At 43.0% G+C, this 23,002-nt stretch overlaps 1 protein-coding gene across 7 annotated transcripts in view; it reads right to left on the bottom strand.

Annotated features, from left to right (window-relative positions):
- The window catches only part of AMMECR1 (AMMECR nuclear protein 1), a 110,701-nt gene that overhangs the window by 63,619 nt on the left and 24,080 nt on the right, over positions 1-23,002 (bottom strand). For 4 of the 7 annotated variants that reach the window (XR_015702534.1, XR_015702535.1, XM_087748442.1 and 1 more), the window contains exon 1: positions 18,562-19,088. Coding sequence is in view for 5 of the 7 variants with exons in the window: in XM_087748442.1 (XP_087604568.1) it covers positions 18,562-19,022 (461 nt within the window). In the remaining 2 variants the exon portion in view is untranslated. Of the gene's footprint in view, positions 1-18,561; positions 19,192-23,002 lie in introns of those variants that run through there. The other 3 variants (XM_087748445.1, XM_087748444.1, XM_087748441.1) reach the window with 3 other exon arrangements.

Here is a 23,002-nt window from a genome sequence, read left to right as displayed (position 1 = left end):
ATCAACTGTACTACCAGTTCAGGGAGACTATAAAGTTGCAAGCTTAGGAAAGGTAATAACAATGGGCAACTGAAATCTCCTGATATAAAGTGGACCCTGTGCCTCATCAGAATGACATGTAGAGAATTCCCCCCCTCCCCCAAGTAATGACTGCCTCCTTGGAAATTAGTGCTAGGACCTACATGAAAAGATGCCATTTTTGGTTTGGTTTCGAGTGGTACAAAAGACCGAGTTAAAGGATATCAATAGGAAAGCTGCTCTGTAACCGTGTCTGCAATGCAATTATATTTCAACATTGTAGCTGAATACAGCAGGCAATAAAAATATTTGGCACATGGATAATGAGTTTCAAGAAATGAAACAGTGTAAAAAAATTGAAGTCATTAGTAATCCTCCCAATCCATTCCCCCTCAAAAAAACCACAAACAAACAAACCCAAACATACAACCCTAAAAGGAGCAATCCAAACAGCAAAAAGACTGCAATAGCTTGGAGGCTGTTAAAAACAAAACCCCCACCCCCCACAAAAAAAAAAAAAAACAAAGCAGATAAAATTCTGTATTAAAAGACCAGGTAAAACATTCACCACAGTTAGAAGAGAAAACAAAAGCAGTCAAAAGAATACCTCAGCCCCAGCAACAAAATCCTACACCCTGACCAAAAAGGGAAGTTAAGGAGGGCATCAGAGAGCAGTCAGCTTTTCAAAACAGAAAGCTTGCCTAATGAGAACAGAAGAGATTATAAAACACATGGTAGGTCAAAAGTAAACAGTAAATAAAGAACTGAAAATGTTTGGGTAGCACCTTGCAAAGTTACTTAACCACATCAAAAGCAGGAAACCAACTAGAAAAAACAGTGGGGTCTTTGCAGACCAACTTGAAAAAGGGATATAAGGATGACAACACCAATGCAGAGAAGCTCACTGAACACTCTTCCCAGTCTTTACTGGTAAAGCAACTGGGGAGACTTTCAAACCTATCTTTACAGGTCAGAAGGACTAGGTCCATTTGAATTAAGTACAGAGGAGGCATTAGGCTGAATGGAAAAGTTAGACATAGTTCACCTAGACCAGGCATTTACAAGACATTCCAAACCTGAAACTGAAGAACTGCTGGGCAACATGTTGCCAGTGTAACTCCAGTGCACATAAAAGACCCTGAAGGAGCTGGCACTACAGGAAAACAAATGTGATTTCCATCCCTGCAAAGGAACAGCAGATCAGATCGCTGTGCACATAGACAACCGCAGTCTGTTGGAGAGAGCATGCTCAGCTTCGGTAAATCCTACCAAGACCACGACTTTTCCCCCCAGCTGGTGCCAGCTTACATGTCCCTCTGAATTTGGGGACTTAGCTGTTGGATCCACTGAATATCTGGGCTGAACAACAGCTAGTCTTATGGAAGGGATCAATCAGGATGACTTCGGAAAAAACTTCTAAGTGTAATCTTCAGCCACCCACAAAGGGCTCAAGACTTTTTGTGACAGCCTGCACGTTCCTCTGCTACATACTGCAGGCTCCTGACAAACTTCACCATCTTAAAACCATGATGCACAGGTTTGCTGTACATCGCAATGTTTGCAACTACGTGCTCAAAAGCATCGTGATGCACCCAGATGAACTCAGCAGGGGAAAAAAAAAAAATCCCATAACCTTGTTTAGCCTTAAATTCCAGCCTGTAAGCTTTGTTCTGATGACTGGGGAATTGGATGTAGGGCAAACAATTGGCAACACTGCCAACAGCAGATACACGAAAGGAAGTTTGTCATATGTGATTGCTTTTTCTTCCATAGCTTCTGGATGTACTCGCAGGTACCAACCTACCTGCTGATGGTGCCAAAAGCTGCAAAAAGTCACTGTGGTGAGTCCACCAAAAAAACAAAACAAAACAAAAAAAAACCAAACAGGTTGAAACCCAAGCATTTCTCTCCACTGGTATCTTTAGCATTGCTGGAGATAATAGCAGGCTACTGGTCTTGACCAGGAGAGCAGTTACATTCTCAGAGCAGAAAACAAATTCTGGTTAAAGCAACTTAAGCTGCAGTTCTTGGCAGCCTAAAATTAATAATGGCTGGTTGCAAGGGTCCCATCCCTTCCCAGGCTGCATGGGAAGACCCAATCCCTTAAGCCAGCTCTGGCATTTAGCACGCTAAAAGACTCAGCAAAAAAAGTCTTACAACTCAGCAAAAAATATAGCCTAACAAAAAGCAGTAAAGTATCTGCTGCTGACTTATCAAGCAGAAACAGCACAGCAAGCATACACTGATCAATGCAAGTGGTACAAGTGAGGGTGTGGGGCACATATATGAGGATGGTTTGTTTGCCATGGACACACATTCTCATCCAAAAGTCACATTTAATTCGCATTAGTTCCCCAAACCAGCAGACTATAGTCACACCATTAATTATGCCTGCAATAGATCTGGTATGTGAGTAAAGTCAGATTGTGAAACTACAGCCCGGTTCTATAATGTCATTCAAGTGACTCGCAGGATACAAATACACTGCATAAGATAGTCAGCTATTCAACGCTAACAACAATAAAGGAAAACAAAATTCTCGAAGACCTAGAATTAACCTCAAGCAAAGAGACTACAATGTTTCCATAACAAAGCTTAAACATTTATTTCTAAAATTAAATATTCTCTCAAACACCACATGAGATACAAACAGTCTCTCGTAACTATGTACAGAACACCTTCAGTAAGATCCCTTCAAATGTCAAAAATGAATTTCAAAACCCATCTCATCAGCCTGGAAACACTGGGGAAAAAAAAAACAAAACAGGCTGCATTTTAATTCTGATGCATTAAAACCTGTGTTCATGTTTTTCTTCACTAGATACCATTTTATGAAAGCAAAAAGCTAACTACATTTTCATATTAACTTCAAAAATTACGGACCATTTCTGAAGCTATCTAACACAAAATTACAACTACATTGTGCACCAGCAAAATATATATAGCCTTTCAGAAATAGTACCGAATTCTCTGAAAAAAATGTATGTACTGTATGCCACAACTCTGTTCACAAAAATATATAGTATAAAATTGCTAGTTTTGTTTAAGATAGTTGTTGGGGGCTTTTTGGTAGTATACCAAATAACTCACTATCCATGAGCAGACCCCACGCAACCATAATTCGATCACTATTCTGGGAATTAACTGAAATAAACCAGCTGTGGATCAAATCACTGACCTAAAGGGCAATATTATTTTGTTCTTATTATATCTGTACATTGGTTAGTCAATGAAGTTTCCGAAGGCCAAACCACTGAAGATGTATCTTTATTCCAGAAGACTAAAGATTCAACCATCCTACTGCCTATTTATTTTTAAAATCAACACACTTATAATGGTAGATGGCTTTTAAAGGACTATGAAAAACGCTATAAATTCCTTGAAAACATAGAGAGGTCTAAGTTGTTCCTTTCTGGATTTCTCAGTACAATACTTCAAGGTGCCAGGCCTCCTATTTTCACCTCTTCCGAGGCAGAAGAACTCAACAATCGTCTCACTCATTGACCAGGCTCCAGTTCTTATTCACCAGACCTGACAGCTGGAGGTTGGCACCTATTTTTCTTTCAGTAACCTCTGACACGTGGGTCTACACTGTGCTTGGCAAGTTCTACTGAAAGCTAAAGCATGGATTTACATACTTGACTTTGCTCAGGTACAGCCACTGGTACAGCATCCACCCCATCAACAGCACTCAGCTCTGTGCCAGACCATACATGTAAGCATAGGGCAGCATGTTCCACCTCAGCAGTTTACCTCATCCTGTGAGGACAAACTCTTCCTTTGACCATTGTTTCCAGTTTTATCTCCTTAGAGGTTGCTACTCCCTCAACGGCATCCAAGCCCAAAGCACAGGTAGCAATGGCCATCCTTCAGCTGGTGTGGGAAACCTCAGCTGGGATGGGGGGAACAGAAGAACCACCATTTTAAAACACCGATAAACAATAAACACAGTATCAGCTGTGGAAGCAATAGTCACCTACTATCTCACTTCACTGGTTTGTTTTTTTAAAAAACCAAACAAACAAAAAACCACAAAACAAAACAAAAAACCCAAAACAAAACACACTAACAACCCACCCACCAAAACCCAGCTTTGCTTAGTTGTTCACATACCATAATTTCAAAATCTATCAATTTGAAGTCTTCTGACATCTCAAAGTAAACATGGAAGCCCCAACTTCCCCAGATACCTCAGGGTGAGCCTGTCCTTTCAGCTCCCCGTTACTCCCTTTCATAGAACCTGTGCTCCTAAACTGCTGCATTTCTTTGCTGTCATGAATTGCTGTGAAAATCAAAACCCATTTTGTTAGTTGGCTAAAGTCAAGTAGTAAAGTCCCCAGTACCACTAGGTCAAAAAAATTACTGCTTAACAAATACTTTGTTTGCCATTTGAATAGTCATTTGGGTTTTATTTTCGCAAACCTTCTTAGTAACAGCAAAGATACTGTGTTCAGAAAAGCAATGTCCCCATTCCCTGTCCAACATGAAGCATTACTAAGTTATGCTTCAGTTACAATTCAATGAAAAATTATTTATACACATAACATTCTCCAAATTCATTACCTCCACAGAGCTCTGTTATTGACCAACGTTTGCCTCTATTCATCTCCACCTCGAGAAAGACATAAATCTTACTCAAGCCAAGAGCAGGGTGGAAAGAGCAGTAAAAGTTTCTCTGCTAAAGCAAAACAGTGTATTAGAAAACAAACCCCACTTACTAAGTTAGTAATCCTGCTAGACCTAAACAGGTCACAGAGAGCCAACTTGGGCATCGCTGAACTCGCACCGAAACAAATAATCTGTTCAAAAATAAGTTATTCCACTTTCTATCAGAAGCTGCCTACAGAGAGTTCATCTAACAGTCCTTAAAGATAAGATACTAAACTTATCTACCATCACTATTCTCCAATAATAATCTTTCCGTTAAAAGGAAAAAAAAAGAAAAGCACCAGTGTCACAGTTTAAAAGACCTATCCCCATATTCAGACATAGAAGCTACTAGTGACAGCACTGAACTTCTATGTCAGAAGTATCTGTGGATTGTTACTAACTACTATGGCTGTACAAGAGGACACGAACAATTTACCAATGTCTGCAAGTGTCAACTGGAAAAAAAAAAAAAAGAAAAAGAGGAATTTTTAAGCTAGAAATAAACTGACAATAATATGATACGGAGACGATGTGCTTTGTCACAATAGTCTGATAACTGGAGACTTTCAATAGCAAAACTAATGTTTTCATTATTGAAAACTTCATCACCAGAAGATTCCTCAGTCTAGAACATATTACCAAAGCAGAAGCCACTAAGGGACTAGGACTTTGCCATCCATCAGTCCCCTTCCACAGAGGGACCATGAGAAGGAAAAAAAAACCCACACTGATGCCTAAAGCCCAAATCCAGTCCAATGAACTCAGAGAAAATGAGGGACCTTTTAAACTATCAAATCTATTAAGCTCACTACCAAAGGCAATACACCATATATTTCTTATCATAAAGTGATCAAGATCTATCTAAACTATCTGGATTGCTTGCCCCGACTAATCCTATTAAAGGTTGCTATAAAGCCATACTGCTCCAGTAAGTAGAAACCTTACACTCTAAATCTAAAACTTATGCACAGTCGCTTTATATCCTTTTGTTCTTCTGGCAGTACTGGCATCTAGTTTAAACAGGTAATTTGTGCTCCTTTGTCTTTCTCTTCCTCTACACACATACATATGCACACACAAACATATATACACATAGACCAGTCTGTATACACACATATACATACACACCGTCCCCCAATCAAATTTTGTACCTCTCAGCTGTTGTTCTGATCCTCTAAAGCAGCCTAGCTCTTCTCATCTTCCTTTGCAAGCTGATCTCGCACTTCTTCCAGGCACTCTGGCCGCCCTGCTCTGCAAACAGAAAAAGTCTTTCTCCTGACAGTAGCAGAACCATAAAGTTTTACAAGTAAGATCTCAGCCACTCTCTTGTACAATCGTATTTAATACTTTTCTATTTTTACTGATAATTTCTCTTTAAAATAGCCACTTGCCCTTTGCATATCTATAGCATAATGAAGGCTAAGAGACAACTGGCAGTCAATTTGGTAATAACCTGGAAACCGCTAGGGAGAGAAACAAACTTCTGACTTACAGAATCAGTTTTTAATTATTCCTGAAGTACAAGAAGCTGCTCTATAAAACATTGATTTTCATCCCATTTCTAACAGTATAGCCCCTAAAGTATTTTAATCATTCCTGTATAGCATTCTGATCTTCCTCCCAACTTTGCCTCATTAAAATTTCATTATAATCTACCTATTGCTGGGTGGGGTGCCAGGGAGGATTACCGATAAAAGGCATCACTTCTGGCTCAAGACACCCCAAACTGCAAGTTGCTGAAGACTAGAAAAATATTTGGGGAAGTATCATTATACAGTCACTGCCTGTACCTTCCTTGCCACCCTACCTTCTCTTTCTACTCATCTCCATTTTTCAACATTCAGTAAATCAAGGAATCTTGCTTTGCTACAGAACCATAGTTTACTGGCTCTAACAGGGCAGTAAATGGGTACCATACCCTCCTCTCAGTTCTAAGATGTCCATAAAAGAACAGTGTTCATGCAACTAGGACAAACAGGATGCCTAGAGCAGAAACAACTATGCTATATGATTTTTGGAACGTCTTGTCTTTAACTTGTGCTAGTAGACTTAAAACTGTCTAAAGTATTCTCAGAGAAAGGATTCCCTGAACAGTAGCCTAAAAAGATGCAGGAGGATACTGTTACTAAGAGTACCCAAATGGAGAAAACTCCTGAAAGAAAAATTCATTGAAAATTCTGTGGCTTAATTGAGAAGCAACAATAGCCTTTGAACGATTCAAGCTAACATGAATACAACTGTGATTCACTTCAGATATAATAGATAACAGTTAAAAAAAAAAAAAAAGCCTCCAAGTTGCCAATTTAGGCAAAAATATCCTGAGCCAAGTCTGCAGAGCTTCCTGGCATGCCTTTCAGGGTCGTCTAGTCAAGGGAAAGAACAATCGCAACAATAGCCAATTTCTATAGTCCCTCTCACTACTAACTTAAAGAAAAGTAGGTCGAGGTACCTTTTTTTTTTTCAGTAAGAACACAAGGTAGAGAAATTGAGGGTCTCCCCCAGGTTTGTCCACCATGGTGACACTGTCAGGAACAAAACACAAGTCTTCCAAACCTCACTGCAGTGATTTATCCTTCAAGTCACACTTGCCTCCTCTAATAACTTGCATACAGAGAAGTTGGACAGAACCTGCAAAACCCTAGAAGGATGCAGAGGTCCAATGGCCAATCAATGTTTTTATGTAAGATTATTTCTTTCTTTTTAGACTAATCCAATCACTTAAATAGAGGCCTTATCTATGGAACCATCTGAAGATTACTGCTCCCTCGGCAATGGCATCTTCCAAGAAATTTCTGGCATCTCCAAAAACCTACGCTTTAGTATCAAAATGTCAGAGACCACTCTGGACTGCTCTAGTTTTCTGCTCCAGAGCAATTTCCATTAAACATTCTACACAAAATGACAACCAAGAAAGTATATTACACTTATGTTGCCTAACTTCCGGATGTACATCTGTGATCCATACATTTAGGTGACTACTGCTCAGAGGAAGAGTAAATACCACACATCTCCAGTTTGGAGCATACGGACTTGTAAGATGAAACTATATCTAAGCATGTCTCAGTGGCTTAGCACTTTTCCTTGGGGGAAAAAAATACAAGAACATTTTTTTAAACCAAGACAAAATTTCAGTGAAAAGTTCAGAAATAATCAGACCTATAGCCTCAATAATTTAATTTATGAATTTTGACAGTCTCAAACAGGCTGAAAAAATTCACAGAAAATTTACTAGGAACCATTCAGGAATAGCCCACTTATTTAGCAGGGACAAAAGTTTCTTATTTCCAACCACTTAGCATAAAACACATTGTAGCAGCAGAGTGCTCATCACCTTCTTCTATCCTCATCCATCCTGTCTAGTGTAACTACTTTCAGCTTATGACAAATAAGACTCATCTGCTGCTGAGTATCTCTGACACATTTAAAGAGGAAGAAAACACACTTAAGTTAGCAGAATGGTATAGGGTAGTAGGCAGTCTTTGAGTAGGTTATTCCAAGCAACTTGTATTACATATGTAAAAAAACTTAACACCTTGAAATCCTCCACAATGAAAAAAGAAGAGAAAAAGAAAAAAGAAAAGAGGCAGCTAGCAGCAAATAACCTGAAGCAGAGATTTCATATCCTCCCCAAAAGAGGCACTACTGGGAGATACTTTTTGCAGTGGCTTAGATTTCTATGTTAAAATATAGTCCAAGCACAGCAAACCGCAATAATTCACCCTTGAGCTGGAAAGTGTGAAAATGGTAAGTGTACACGGGAATATTTGTCTCACTTGAATCTTTTTTCTGTGAAGTTAAGAGAAATGTAATTTGTATTCTATTTATCCTTCTTTATAACCCTTTATTTTTAATGCTTGGTTTTATCCAGCATTCCTTCCAATTAACAGCACCAATCTTTATGTTCTTTCAACTTTTATTCCCAGTATTTTACAGGAATTCAGATGTTATGGTGGCGAGTATCCCACATGAGATTTTTGCCACCTGCCTCTTCTCTATCTGTTTACTTTTCAGCTCCAGTTGAACTGAACCAGAGCCAGAATTATGCTCCTATTTCTTAAGGAAGAGTGCGTCTAATCACTGGAATTTCACTTTCCATCAGCATGTTAATAGGGACTCGTTTTAATATCACATTTCCATTTGCTTCTTCAGAGTTTGGATAACTGCTTATATGATACTGTACTGAACTTGCCTTCTATCGCTTGGCTTGCAGTTTTCAATCTGGGCCAGTGGCTTGCTGAAGTTTTGTTCCCCTCGTGCATAAGGGATACATCACTTGCAATTACTCAGCTCCCTTCAGGCACTGCGGCAGTCTTTGAAGAGGGCTTCTTTCCTCACTACGACTACACCTTTTCTGTGGGTTTTTCAACCACCTCCTCAGCCTCCAATACTCTCTCTACAGAAAGACTACTTAAAAGACGACTGGTGCAACACTTTTCTGACTGGCATTCATTGCCTGCTTAATGTGGCAGTCAAATTAAAGTACTGAGGACTAGAAAAACATTTTTTTTCTCCTTATAAAGCTTACAAGAGACCTCTACCTAGCACATCATCTTCCCCAAAAGTCAATCTTTTAGCACGTTTATTTATACAGAAAAAAAATGCCTTGCAACTTGTCATTCACTGGCAGATGAACTTATCCTTGTGCTGACTTACTGGGTAAGGAAAATGGTGTGGCATCCAATCCTTATATTCTTACAGTCACCTGGAAAAGGGGCTGGAAGCGACCAGACTTACTTAATTGGCCCATACTGTTGCCCATCAGTGGAGGATCACACACTTTTTTCCACCTTTCCTAATACACGTAAAACTCATGAACTCTAGAGCTTCAGCCCCACAATTCTCATCTCTGTGCAAAATGTCACATGAAAAACAAGTAAAGTGATTTAACTCCCTGGAAAGGACGAAGCAGAAGTAATTCTGATGCTGATTAGAAGAGGATTATGACAATAGATCCTTCCCCCCTTTCTCTTCTGTTTCAAACATGGACTCCAAATACCACCCAGTAAAGCAGGCAGTGTCGCTGGAACCCATCATGTGCCAGCAAAGCCTGGAGAGGAGATATCTTTGCTGGCAGACGGCAAAGGATAAATTACAGGAGTATGTCTATGGCTCGTATATTACAAACACCACAGCCCTAGGCAGGACCTTGCCAAAAATGCCGCAGAGTTCAAGCTAATGGGAAGAAGGGCATAAAATTAGATTTTCTATGGCATTAAGGATTGTGAGAACTCACTCCCTGTAACACAGAAAGGCACGAGTACTCTGGAAGACACATACATCTCTATATGGCTGCTGTCCCAGTGACCTTGCCACAACTCAGCGGAGCTTTTCTGCATTCCGTAAGATGTCATTCTCATGAAATTAGCACTTTAATAACCTTGGCTGCAAGTACTCAGTGTGGCAAAGCAATATCCATGTACTCACAACAAGCACTGCCTTCCAGGAAGCTATTAAAGCCCAGTCAGATCACAAAAATTTAAGGCATATCCTATAAGGCACAGAAATATATGTGTAGTCCGGAAGGGGGATAGCAGGAGTGAAGAGATGTGACAAATGCAACAAATACCTCGCTGAATAAGCGTTTATGGCCAATGGAGCGGGGGGGTATCCCACTTAACAAATGAAGCCCTGATCCCTTTTGACAAGATCGCCATTATGAAAATGAAGGGCTTTTTAAAAGGTCTTACAAGTAGCCCAGGAAAGATACCTACTGCTGTTCACAGTGCTGGGCTGAAAGACACCACAGCTTTCCGTCAGTCAGCATATACCACAGCGCTAACAAACAGTAAGGAAATCTAGATCATGTATCAGTTCAAGTTCAAATTATTAACTACCTGCTATCTGAATGCAGCACTAGGACCAACTTAACAGCTACATTCCATTTTATAGCTATTGCACTCCCTAACATTCTTTGTTATTAATGAAATGTTTTTGAGAATTTGTGAATTAACTGCAGTAGAGCTGCCCCATCTTGTTATTTAAATGCAAACTTTGCAATGCTAAACTGAGTACCGATATAATACCCCACTGCGTAGGAGCATGAACATCATAAAAAAGGTCAAGCATTTTCATAATGCTTTGCTAATGAGGGTCAGGGCCTGACTGGACTTGTTTTGGCCTTCAGCCTAGCAACAGTTTCTGTATTGGCCAAACTTTGACGAGTCTACTATTATTTTTAAATAATTTGCATCTCTCCTGCCTTCCATAGAGACTCTTGCCACAGAAACCACCAGTATATGGCTCAAACAACTTCTGTGTTAGCATACTAGCACTTCTACTTCTGAAGACGATAATTTGATGCTATGGAAAACCTGGAGTTAACTGTAAACAAGTACTTCACGTAAAAACAGACAGCTTGGCATACTGAGTTTGCTCCATTAATTATGGCATGAGTCTTGAGAGAACCAAAAACTATGGACTAGAGAAATATATTTCATTCATTGACTGGTCACAGCCTAGATCTGTAAACTAAGCGAACCGAGCTAGCCCCATCTTCCAAACGTTCATCCCCTGGTTATCTCTTAGGTGTGACCAACAACAACTACTCCCTATCTATCTGGAGATGAGCAGTTAAAAGGATGTTTAGGGCTTGATAACAGAACTGTGCATACACTTAGATGATATCTACTTGTTTCTTAACTGATGTGACAAAAAGCGCCAACGTTAGATTCCTCTTGTTTTAGTATTCAATGCTAGATAACATTACAATTATAAAGGTGTCATAAGAAACAACGTTTAACTCACAACTGACGAGGCAGAGCTTTGCACTTTTAGTAACTCCAACCAAAATATTCGCATCCTTAAATCATTAACTTCTCAACAATTTCTAGCAAAGAATATTAGATTTAGATGTACACATGAAGTAAGTAAAATCCAGACCCAAAACATATTTTTCTCACACGTAGACAGGTTAAACAGGAATATATAATGCCAAAAACAATATCAAAATTTGAATTTGAAAAGTCCATGGAAATCTTTATCAGGAAGTTATCTTCAGTATGAGATAGAGTAAAAGAAAACATGACAAAAGATATGAAAGTAACTAAAACAAAGGAGGCATTAAAAACGAATGACCAGACTGATGGCACAGGAAGAGTTGGCTGCTGACTCCTCCTCACTCTACATGGGCTATGAGAACAAATAACTTCTGCAAAAGTAGCATTGCAGTGAATCAGAGCGTTTATTAGAACTTTGTGGTGACTGCTTTTAGCTGAAGAAACAAACCCAGGGTCCATCCTTAAGACTGTCTACTATGTGATCTCCTGTACTAATAGAAACTATCTCATTTGGACATAAGAACAGCTCACTAAAATGAGCTTATGAAGGAAAAAGCCCTCAAATTATAGTTAACCTAATTTGGAGTTTTATCATAGCAATATTTTCTCCGTTCACCAATCGCATCAGAAGACGAACCTCCTGGCAAAGGTAGGTTCTTTCTGAAGCCATGCAGCTTTATCCCTTTTCCTCCTCTGCTGTACCAAGATGCATTCAACCGTCCTGCTTTCAAATATGCTGGGAATTCCCTGCTGAGCACTGCCAATGCCAGCCAAAATACACATTTTCTACTGCACTGTATTTTAAAAACGTCTACTGCAGAATGCAACTCTGAAAGAACCACCACTTCATATTCCAACATTTAATATTCAACAGTAAAGACTGTGTTAAGTCAGAAGAAAATACTGAAGCTTATACAAAACCGCATGACATAAACATGAAAAACAGAATGAAGTCAGACAGACACACAGACATGAGAGAACACTTCCCTGTCTGCGTGCTTTGTTACAGCGTTTTTCATTTTATGACTGGTGTTGATCTTTAGCCATGACCAAGCAATCATTATAGCTGTTGTGTAATGTTACTGAGTGTGACAATAAATACAAATTATTGCACAGAGTCTGCCACACAAGTAAGCCTCCACTGCCATACAACTAAGTCTTGCAGAGAAACAACAAAATTTCAAACTTCAGACATCAAGAATAGCAATGTCAATAGGTACAGCTGAACTCTGAGCAGGGATTGCAGAGGAAGAATATTGGGGTTTTTTAAGACAGCATGAAATTCATACTTTGGTAAGCTTCCAGGCAAAGGTTCACAAAAATGCTTGTAACGAAACATATACCAAGGCAAGGAAGGAGTCAAGCACAAGGCTCCAACTTCAAACATTACAAGAAGTTGTAGAGACTAAAACAGGAAGTCAGGCTGCCGGCAAGAAACACGAAATTGAGAAAAGCATGTAATCCTATGAACTTGCAAGCCACAACATTTTTATTAACATGTATGTGTAAGCATATGTACACACCTACAGACAAGCCTAATCTTTCTTCAACGCCTTGAAAGAAAGCATCAGACAGTAATTTAACATTTTGGCAAAAAACAGCTTTGGGACTGTACAGGAAGACTTTAAACTATTTCAATCTAAACTACTAGCAAATCACCACCACTAGTGCCAACATACTATCAAGACACAGTAGCCACGACAAAAAATTGGATGGCCAGTAACGAACGCTAGAACCATTTCATTACTACAGGGTCAATTTACACTCACTCTGAGCAGAATCACAACTTTCTTTGAGAGCATGAAAACTAATGGCCACAAGATTAGCTAGCTCGACATTTTTAAACTGCCTTGAATTTAAATGACCCCAAACTTCACTAACAAAGAATTAAGGTATTGTAGTACTGCTACCCCATACCCTTCTAGAATATATAAATTGACAGATCTTTGACCTTTGTATTTCATTGTGTTTTCAGGTCTAGCACATCAACACCGCAGCATATCTATATCTGTCCTGTAGCCAAATGGAACAGTTGCTGTAAAATACTACAAGCCACCAATGAAGAAAGGAGCTGATGGATTTCCAAGTCTTTAGGTCAAGACTGGATATCGCCTAGAAAATATTTTAATCCAGAGGCCTTCAATCACAGAAGATGGTCAAGTCATACAGATTATTCCCATGGCAAAGAATGGCTATCCCATGGCTACCAACAACGCTTCTGTCTGACGGCTGGAGCCTCCGCACGTGCGCAGGGCTGGCACGGCAGGTCTGATGCTTCCCTAAAGCACCAGATTGACCACAGGTACGCAGATCAGCTATACGCACCATTTAATGCCTCTGGCACAATCCTCCCCTGCCAATGAGAAGGATATCATCTAGGCATCTGATGCAAGGTGCTCATGGTGAACATCTTTCCCAAGAGCTCCTCAGCCAGGTGGGAAGCAGGGCACGGGCCACATTAGCCATTCCAGCTGCAAAATCTTGTTCTTGGTTACCATGTACCAGATAACAGGGGCAGAACAAATGATTCCCCTTACAAACTGTGTCAAGTACAGGTGGTCGCCACTAAAATAATTGTTTGTTAGCAGGCGACCTTCAGGAAGGGATTATAAGAAGCAAACAACTGACAAATGAGTTAACCTGCTGGACTGCCACACAACGTCTTCCCCACAAAGATGTTGACGTTAATATTAAGTAGGCAAGCTGAAGAGCTTGAGGCAAACACTGTGCAGGATCACAAAACTCAGAAGGGTGATTTCTGTGTGCCAAGGGAAATCTTTATAGTGAGCAGAGGTGTGAGAATCCTTAAGAAAAAAAGTCCTCCTCATTCCCCACAGCACAGCTTCAACTGAACTCCTCTTCGCACACTTACCCTTCCCATCCTGCCACAACCTTCTTGCGCACGCTTGCACTTCTGCTCAAACACTTCCCGACTAGAAGAAAAATAGTAGGGAGTAGTGTGAACCTTGAGCCCTTTTGCACTGGTGGGTGACCCTTTTCCACTTCCACAATGGAAGGCAGGACATGGTATTGCTTCCACAGATCGCAGAGGTGTGAGGTGTGTTGCACAAGACCAAACCAGAAAGGAAATAAAGGGATGCAAGTTATTTGTCAGAAAGGTAGCAAACACAGGAGAAGAGGCTACTCAGTTTTCTTTCTCCCTAAATGAGTGGGGTAAAATGTTTTTACAACTCTTCCTCCATCTCCTTACAATTTATTTCTATCACCACTTCTAAAAAACCTGCCTTTTACTCAATTGCAGTGTCTCATAGCTTCACTCATCAAACTGAGTTTCAAGAACAGTGTCTGAATGACACTTTGTGTAAGTGACAATTTTTGTCTGGGGCAGCAATTTTCAAACTTTGTATCAGCTTCCACACCTTCAGGATAATTTTTACATTCCTTCTGCACCTATAGTTTGAGAACCACCACACCGGTAGAAGCAAGGGAAAAGCACATGCCCTGCAGAACATAACCCATGAAGAAGGGAAGGGGTGACTTAGAGAGCAACTCAAAGTGACGTGAAATAATAGGTAGAAGAAAGCTCTTCAATTCTTCACTGACAGAATAAAACGTTGGCAGATCAATGGAAGCCTACAAAAGAAGAGGTAGCCTGTGGCTGGAAGGATTTGCTGAGCCTATTCTCACCAAGACACTGCTGGACAGATTCAGTATCTTCCAGCTATCTCATTTTGAATCCATGAGTCACTCTCTCCAACCCAGCAGCTCCTTAGCAATATCCTTGACCAACACCTCCTACCCTGTGCTTTAGGAACTACAGTCAGAGATATGAAAATGCCAACTATTTCATCCATGTATGGGCTGTGCCAGAGTCCAAAACCTGCACCCTTTCCAAACAGGCATTTTGCCTCATTCCTACTAACTGCTCCAAATTTCCTTCCCTTCGAGCCCTGCCATGGTCCTCATCTTGGCATCAAAAATTTACAAAAATCCAGAGGTGTCAGAAGCAGGTTTTGTTCAAAAGACAACACACCAGAACACCTTGTCCAAGTGATTCAGCCACCTGCTTTTCTTTGATCATGCCCAGTTTCATTGTTCAAAGACCTGCAAGGAACATGAGTCATGCTTGTGTGAGGATACCTGCTTACAAGTCTTTCATCCTCCCTGTAATTAATGTAATTTAAAAAAAATATTTCTAGAATTCACATACAAACTCTTACTTTAGACTACTACTCTTAGAACAGATATTTTGATGTACGGACAAAACTTCCAAAAGGATTACAGGCAGAAAGCTGCAACATACATTCACTGAAAAATGTCAGTTCTCATTCAAGTTTTTTTGCTGTACAGGATGAAGCTCAGCTTCAAAGACAACATCATATCTTTGTGAGCTACCCAGTTATCAATAAGCTTGCCCGCAAATCTTTTGAATGTTAGAAGTCATGCTGCCTCCGAACACTTAGCAGGAGCAATTTATTCACCAACCTAGAATTTTCCATGTAATAGTGAACAACTTTTCCAAAGTTGCTTCCCCAACTGCACAAACATAATCAGCTCACAAGGCTGCTGAAAGCAGCAGTTCTGCCATCTGTCTGCTTATTCCCACCTCACACTTGTGCAGGCACAAGTGTTTGTGAAGCCATGCAACGATCTAGAGGGAACCAATCTCTGTGAAAAGTAACCAGGGAAAAAAATAAAATTATGATTAGATCATTTCTCAATCTGTACAACTGTGCATGCTGGCACAAGCATGGGAATAAGCAGAAATGATATCACTAATTTTAATGGCAGTGCCATTTTCAGAAGTCCGTTGATGCAGCAACTTTTCACCAGGTCTAGCAACTAAACCTGAAGAACACTTAAGCACACATATGAATTTTAGAAAAATACAAATAATTTTACTTAATTTGCTATTGTGTTCTTGTGGGAGAAGAAGGGTGAAGTGATCTCCTGGTTGCTAAGAGGAATCAAAGTGCTTACTGGAAAACATTTCAGCAGCGAGATCTTCACCCTGCCTCAGTTTCCTCCACTAATAAAACAGAGAGAGTAGCACTAATCTGTTCAACAAAACATTCTGCAATACAATTAAAAAACATAATAACAGCAAGGTAATATTGTTACAGAGAGACACAGACAGAATTCAACTCTCTTACAGCAATGAAAGAGTGAAACGGCACAAAGCTGATGCTGTAACCTATAGTGGTCTGGGATGGAGAACAGATACAGGACAACGCAAAGCAAAATGGCTACTTAGAGCAGCAGTTCCTAAACATTTGGTATTTACATAAGGACAGACACAGATTTACAAAAGACCTGGGTAAAGAAACTCACAGTGGAGTCTCCCTGCCCTCCTTTCATTATTGGTACTCTGATGTAATCACATAGGAGTTATGAAGAGCATATAGGGAAGACTTGCTGGGGTGGCAGGTTAAGTAGGAATCCACAGAGCTGGGTTGTCATGACAGCAGCTGAAAGTATGCAAGAGACGTATAGATCCTGGGTGTTAGAATAGCAAGGACTCCAAATAAAATCATTAATACTTTACATTATTTTTAACACTGAGAAGCATACGCTACATCTCATTAATGAAACACGGACTGCATGATAACCATTTGCATTAGTGAAGGTGCACGAGGGTCTAGGACACACACCAAGAAATTTGTATTCATTAAGTACTGGTAACGTACGGGTTCTCACAAATTCGGTAGTCATGCTATACATAAGAGGAAACAAGTGACATGCACTCTGGTGGACCAACGCACTCGAGTCTCAGCTGAAGCTTGGAAACTCACCACACGAGCTCCATCCCATTTAAAAGCAAAGTAAAACAGCGGAAACTTAATTTCAACAAACCCTCACGTTAATTTTGCATTCAAAGAGACTTGGAGCATGCAGCGAGCCAGTAACTCATCCCAGCTGAGAGGAAATAACTTCCTGTCAGAGAGAAGTTATTCCCTAAGTGTCTGAACTCTATCTGCAGCAGCACGGCCGGCTCCCCAGCGCAGGCAGGCTGCAGGTGCTGACATGCTGGGCAACGCTGTCTTGACGGGTCACTTCCGAAGGCGGGAGGGCACGGGGTTCAAGACAAACACCGAACAAGAGCAGCCAGGGACGTGAACGAAGCAGGCCCTTGGTGGAGGCTCTCACAAGGAGGCTCGGGAGGTGGAGGAGGATGGGAGTAACAGGTGTTTATGTGATCTGTTCAAAACTCTGGGAATTTTGATGTGGTGGATTACTCAGGGACTCGGGATGTCTAACACTGGGTGATCTTCGGGGGTCGTTACAAACCAAGGACTCTGCACAGTTTGAGACCGAAGTAGCGCTACGAGTGCCTGGCACAGGGGACGTACCGGTACGCCAGCATTCACAAATACGGGATTCGCACGACAGGTCTCTTACACTGGGTCCTCACCATCCAACACCGGTGAAGCAGAGGCCCGCGCTCATGCAGAACACAGGGACAGAGAGAGGCTGCCTAGCGAAGGGGTCCCAGTAAGGACCACTGGTGAAGAGAGCATGGAGCGGTCTGCTCAGGCGCTACTGCACACAAACCGGGAGCGGGGAGAGGGCACCGGCTACAGGGCGCTGCGGGAGGCGCCCGCAGCCGGACATCGCCGCGAAGCCCACGGGGGCACGGAGCCCGGCGCGACGCGCCCGCACAAAGGCGGGCTGCTCGGAGCAGGGCGCTGCCGGGGCAGGCACGGCCCGGCCCGGCGGGAGGTGTGAGGGAACGGGGCGGGGGGGGAGATGCCACCAGCGAGTCCGGTGCGCGACGGGCCAAGAGGGGCCCGGCAGGGGTTAACAGTGGGACCGGCCAGCGGGGACGCACCGCCGGGGAGCGGGGAGGCGGGGAGCGCGGAGCGGGGCGCTTCCTGAGGCGAGCCGGGCGCGGGAGGGCAGCGCGGCCCCGGGCACGGCGGGGAGCCCGGCCGGCGCCCGCACGACCGCGGGGCGGGGGCGCCCGCGGGCCAGGCCCCGGGCCAGGCGGGCCGCGCGGGGCCAGGCGAGGACAGGGGCCGGGCGGCGGCGGCGGGGAAGGTGCCGGGCGAGGAGGCGGCTGCCGGCGGGGCGCCCGGCCGGGGGAGCCGGGCGGGACGGGCGCACACGAGGGCGGGCGTGGGGCGGCGGGACGGGGCACGGCGGCGGCGATACTCACTAGGGGTCGTTGGTGAAGCGGGGGCTCCGCGGGGGCTGGTAGCCGTACAGGTGACAGTAGAGCACATCGAAGCAGAAGCAGCACATCTCGGCCGACACCACCATCTTCCTGCAGCCGGGCCCGCCGGAGCCGGCGCCGGGGGAGGAGAGCAGCGAGGCGGCCGGCGGGGAGAGGCCGGCGGGGCCCCCGCCGCAGCTGGGCGGCAGCGGCGGGGAGAGGGCGCAGCCGGCGGCGCCCCCCGCCAGCCCCCCAAGGCCGTTGAGGCGGGGGCCCCCGGGCGGGGGCAGCGCCCCCGGCTCGCCCCCCGCCGCCGCCGCCCCGCCGCAGTGGGAGCCGCTGCCGCCGCCTCCCGGGCCGGCCGAGCCCGAGGGAGGGGAACTGGAGAGTTTCTGCTTCTTCACCCCGCAGCAACCCGCCGCCATCTTGGAGCCGTCTCCCCCCACGCAGCGCTTCCGACCCATGGCGGGGGGGCCGGCCGACCGGCCGGGGGACGTGCGGCGGCCCGCTCCGCCTCCTGCCGGGCCCGCTCCGCCTGCAACGGGGAGGGGGCGGGAGGGAGGCGGCGGGAAAGGGGGAAGAATGAATGAGGAGCAGGAGGGAGAGGAAGATGGGGGGGGAGAGACAGAGAGAGCTGCGTTAGAGCGACCCGGTGAGTGGCCCCGGCTGACAGGCCGGGGCTGAGGGGGCAGCGCGGCCCGCAGGTGTGGCGGCCGCGGCGGGGCCTGGCGGCCTTTCCCCTCCCCTCCGCACTCCGAGCCACCCCTCTCGCCTTGCCCCCGTGCTTTTTCTCCTCCTTCTGCCAGGGAAGTGGAGCAACTCCACCCCGCGTGCTAAAAAAAAAAATAAAATAAAATAAAAATAAACCCACAAACCCGAGCTCTGCAGGAGCCGCACGGCAGAAGCAAAGCCCTTGAGATGGTTAAAAACACCCCGCTAAATAATTCAAGTGACCTGAGATGGCTTTCTCTTGGGAAGAGAAGGGAGGGGGGAAAAAAAAGAAGAGAAGCGAGGGGCTGTGTTGGAGTCGGCAGGCTGGGAGCCTGCAGAGAGTGCTTGGATGCACCTATCACATGCAATCGTGATGGCTAAAAGCTGTGGGCTTTATATATATATATATATTTTTTTTTTTTTTTTAATTACAGCTTTGGCAATTACTTCACATCCAATAAGCAGCAGCTCAGAGCATAGGCCCTCAGCTACAAGGCAAGCAGCCATGACCCTGTGAGACCACGGCCCTCGGTACCTGCAGCTCAGAGCATAGGCCCTCAGCTACAAGGCAAGCAGCCGTGACCCTGTGAGACCACGGCCCTCGGTGCCTGCAGCCCAGGCTTTCTCATGGAGAGACCTTTAGGGAAGGGAGGTCCAGAGAGAAAAGGATGTGAGTTCCTGCAGTGCTCCAGACATCTAAAATTAAGCTTACCAAGCTACCGGGGTGGGAGGGGAAATGTGTTTTATATTAGCCTCACGTACAGGTGTATCTGAATTTATGGAGAGACTTGCAAACGGCCAAAAAGTACTTCAAAAGCTGTGTGTATGTATATTTAGAAAATAACACCTCACCCATCAGTGTTATGCAGCCATCTCTGGCATGGGATATAACAGCTGTTTAACATAGAATAGCAGCACTACAATATCAAGGAAGAAAAAGGAGTGAGGTCTGCCATAGAGTTAAAATAATATCACAAGTTTAGAGGGACAGACAGTCATCCAAGCTAAAATGCAGTCTACAGAAAGTTTTCACACTCACGAACTACTTAGAGACTCAGTTTTACATTTCTTTTTAGAAATGGTTTCTCCAGCATCCTCATGGTCTTAATTTTGTCTGGATCTTGAATTATCATGGATTTAAAGAGAAAATCCCCAGTTACTAGAGCTCTAATACTAATGGGTTAAAAAGCCCTTTGAGGGTTTCTGTCCAAATACTGGCCTAAACTTCTCTTGCTTTGACTGTGAATCATAGCCTGAGGTGAAACAGCTGCAGGGAATAATAGCAAGCAGAAAGGAGAAGAATTAGACGGTGTAAAGCAGTGTTTTCCATTTTTAAATGTAATGTTTATGTTTGGAGCTGGAGAATACTTGAGAAAGGAACCCAGTTCCCCTGCTCAAACAACTTCCAAGTTTCTTTCAAAACAAAGGCAGTGTTTTCCACTTATGGGATTCATTTGTTTAAAATCAGTTAGCAGTGACACCTTCTGTTGCTTTCAGGAAAACAGTTTCTCCAGGTATTGAATTCTGGCTTTTTCTAGTTTTTTTTTACCATCCTGCATTATTTAACACCAACATTTGTAAAACTATAAAGTAATTGCAAAAGCTTATGATACAGATACAAATATAAATCGTTCACTCCACTGGGACAGATATTTGTAAGGTTCAGTGTAAGTCTCAGCTAGGAAGGATATCCTTATGCAGTATCAAGACTACAGCGATCACTTTTTCCTGAAGTGTTATATTGCAATGGTCCCTGAATGAAAGGGTAAATTAAATATATTACTTATTCATTAACAACACCTTACTTTTTCCACCTCTGCAGATGTTCTTTCCTGTATTTGCCTATAGTTGTGCTCCTATTTTACCTCAGTGCAATGTAATGTATACCAAGTCTCTCTTTTGTAGAGACACCAGCAAGTATATGAACACAACTGTGAAAATTATTGTTTAGTGGAATCAGGAAGACACAATTGTATTATCAAGTATTTTTGTCAGTATCTTCAAGTGGAGAGAACTGCAGACTCACAAAACATTTTTCATAGCTCAATGGAAAATTTCCATTTATATTTGAAGAAGAGTTTATTCTTTGGATAAGACAGCTTCAGTTAACCGCAACATCTGTTTCATTGGCCCTTTGCTTCAGTTAAGTCTCAAGGACCTTTATGTTTCTTATTACAAGGAACCCTGAATGTGTTCAGTTCCTTCATGTGTGTACTACTTCTACATTTTGCTAACTTTAGCAGATTTTTCCTGTTGGTTGATGACTATGCTGTGCCTCATATGCAGTCAAATGTACTGAGTGAACTCAGTATAAAAACAAACTCTTTTAGCAGTAGGAACGGAGTCAGTATGGTAGTGCAATTATATCAGTTTAATTTAGTTGTGATGTAGCTCTCCTTTATGACTCCAGCTGTTTAGCACTATTGCTCACCTCATGTTCTAAAGCCCCAGTGATTTTAGAATTGTCGCTTGTTACAAGTGAGAGATTGAAATTAATTTTTTAATTAAAAATCACAACCCATGATTCTTGAAAAGAGCTGTTAGAGAAATGATGATAAGAAAAATAGAATTATTTGCAGAAAGATATTTCTCAGTGATCCAAAGTTGCTCTGAAGGATTGCCCTTCTTAAACAAAAAAATCAGAATGGCTAGTATCTGGGGGAAATGGTATCCTAACAGACATGATCCAATTCCTTTTGAATCCGAGGTAAAATTTGCACTGACTGTAGTAGAAGTGAGATTGTTCTCAAGTAGGCCAGAAGATGATCTATGTTCTCAGTATCTTACAATCTAATTACAAGACAAGAACAACCAGAACAAGGAAACAGTGAGCCAAAATTGGGCTGCATTGGTAAGCAGGAGTGATATAATCCTTGCCTTATTAGTATCAATTCTTTTAATAGGCACTGTGACAGGTGAGGGATTTAAAAGGGTACTTAAAATAGCACGTTTAGGCTGTGGTTCCATGTGCATTTCTGCAGTAGTAGTAATGTTGGTTTAAGCAGCTCTACCTCAGCTAATTGTTCTCTTTCCTGTCCCACCCATTCTGTTGTGTTCATGCAGCTGTTTGTGCAGATGTGAGGCAGAAGATCAAGCTGAAAAACAATTATTCTTTTCCTTCGATTATTTTTCGGCCAAATCAGTTCTCCAGTCTGGTTTATCAGAGGGCCGCACAAAAATCTGTGTTGGCCTATTGGAGCGGCTATACAAAATTGAGAATTAGTAGCCTTGCACAGCTTAAACAGTACTGGTGAAAAATGGGAAGATGCAGCCTAAAGGGGCATTGCACGTTGCTGTGGTTTAACCCGGCAGGCAGCTAAACACCACACAGCCGTTTGCTCACTCACCCCCAGTGGGATGGGGGAGAGAATCAGAAAAAAGGTAAAACTCGTGGGTTGAGGTAAAGACAATTTAATAGAACAGAAAAGGAAGAGAAAATAATAGCAATGATAAAAGAATATACAAAACAAGTGATGCACAATGCAATTGCTCACCATGCACTGACCGATGCCCAGCCAGTTCCCGAGCAGTGGCCGCACCCACCCCGGCCAACTCCCCCCAGGCTTTTTATGCAGCGTGACGCCATACGGTATGGAATAGCCCTTCGGCCAGTTTGGGTCAGCTGCCCTGGCTGTGCCCCCTCCCAGCTTCTTGTGCACCTGGAAGAGCATGGGAAGCTGAAAAGTCCTTGACTTAGTGTAAGCACTGCTCAGCAACAACTAAAACATCAGTG

The sequence above is a fragment of the Nipponia nippon genome, unplaced genomic scaffold (assembly GCF_047370975.1).
Source record: "Nipponia nippon isolate SJK-2023a ecotype South Korea unplaced genomic scaffold, ASM4737097v1 scaffold_12, whole genome shotgun sequence".
Taxonomy (NCBI): Eukaryota; Metazoa; Chordata; class Aves; order Pelecaniformes; family Threskiornithidae; genus Nipponia; species Nipponia nippon.
Note: the sequence above shows the minus strand (reverse complement) of the source record. Positions and strands in the feature narration are given on the sequence as shown.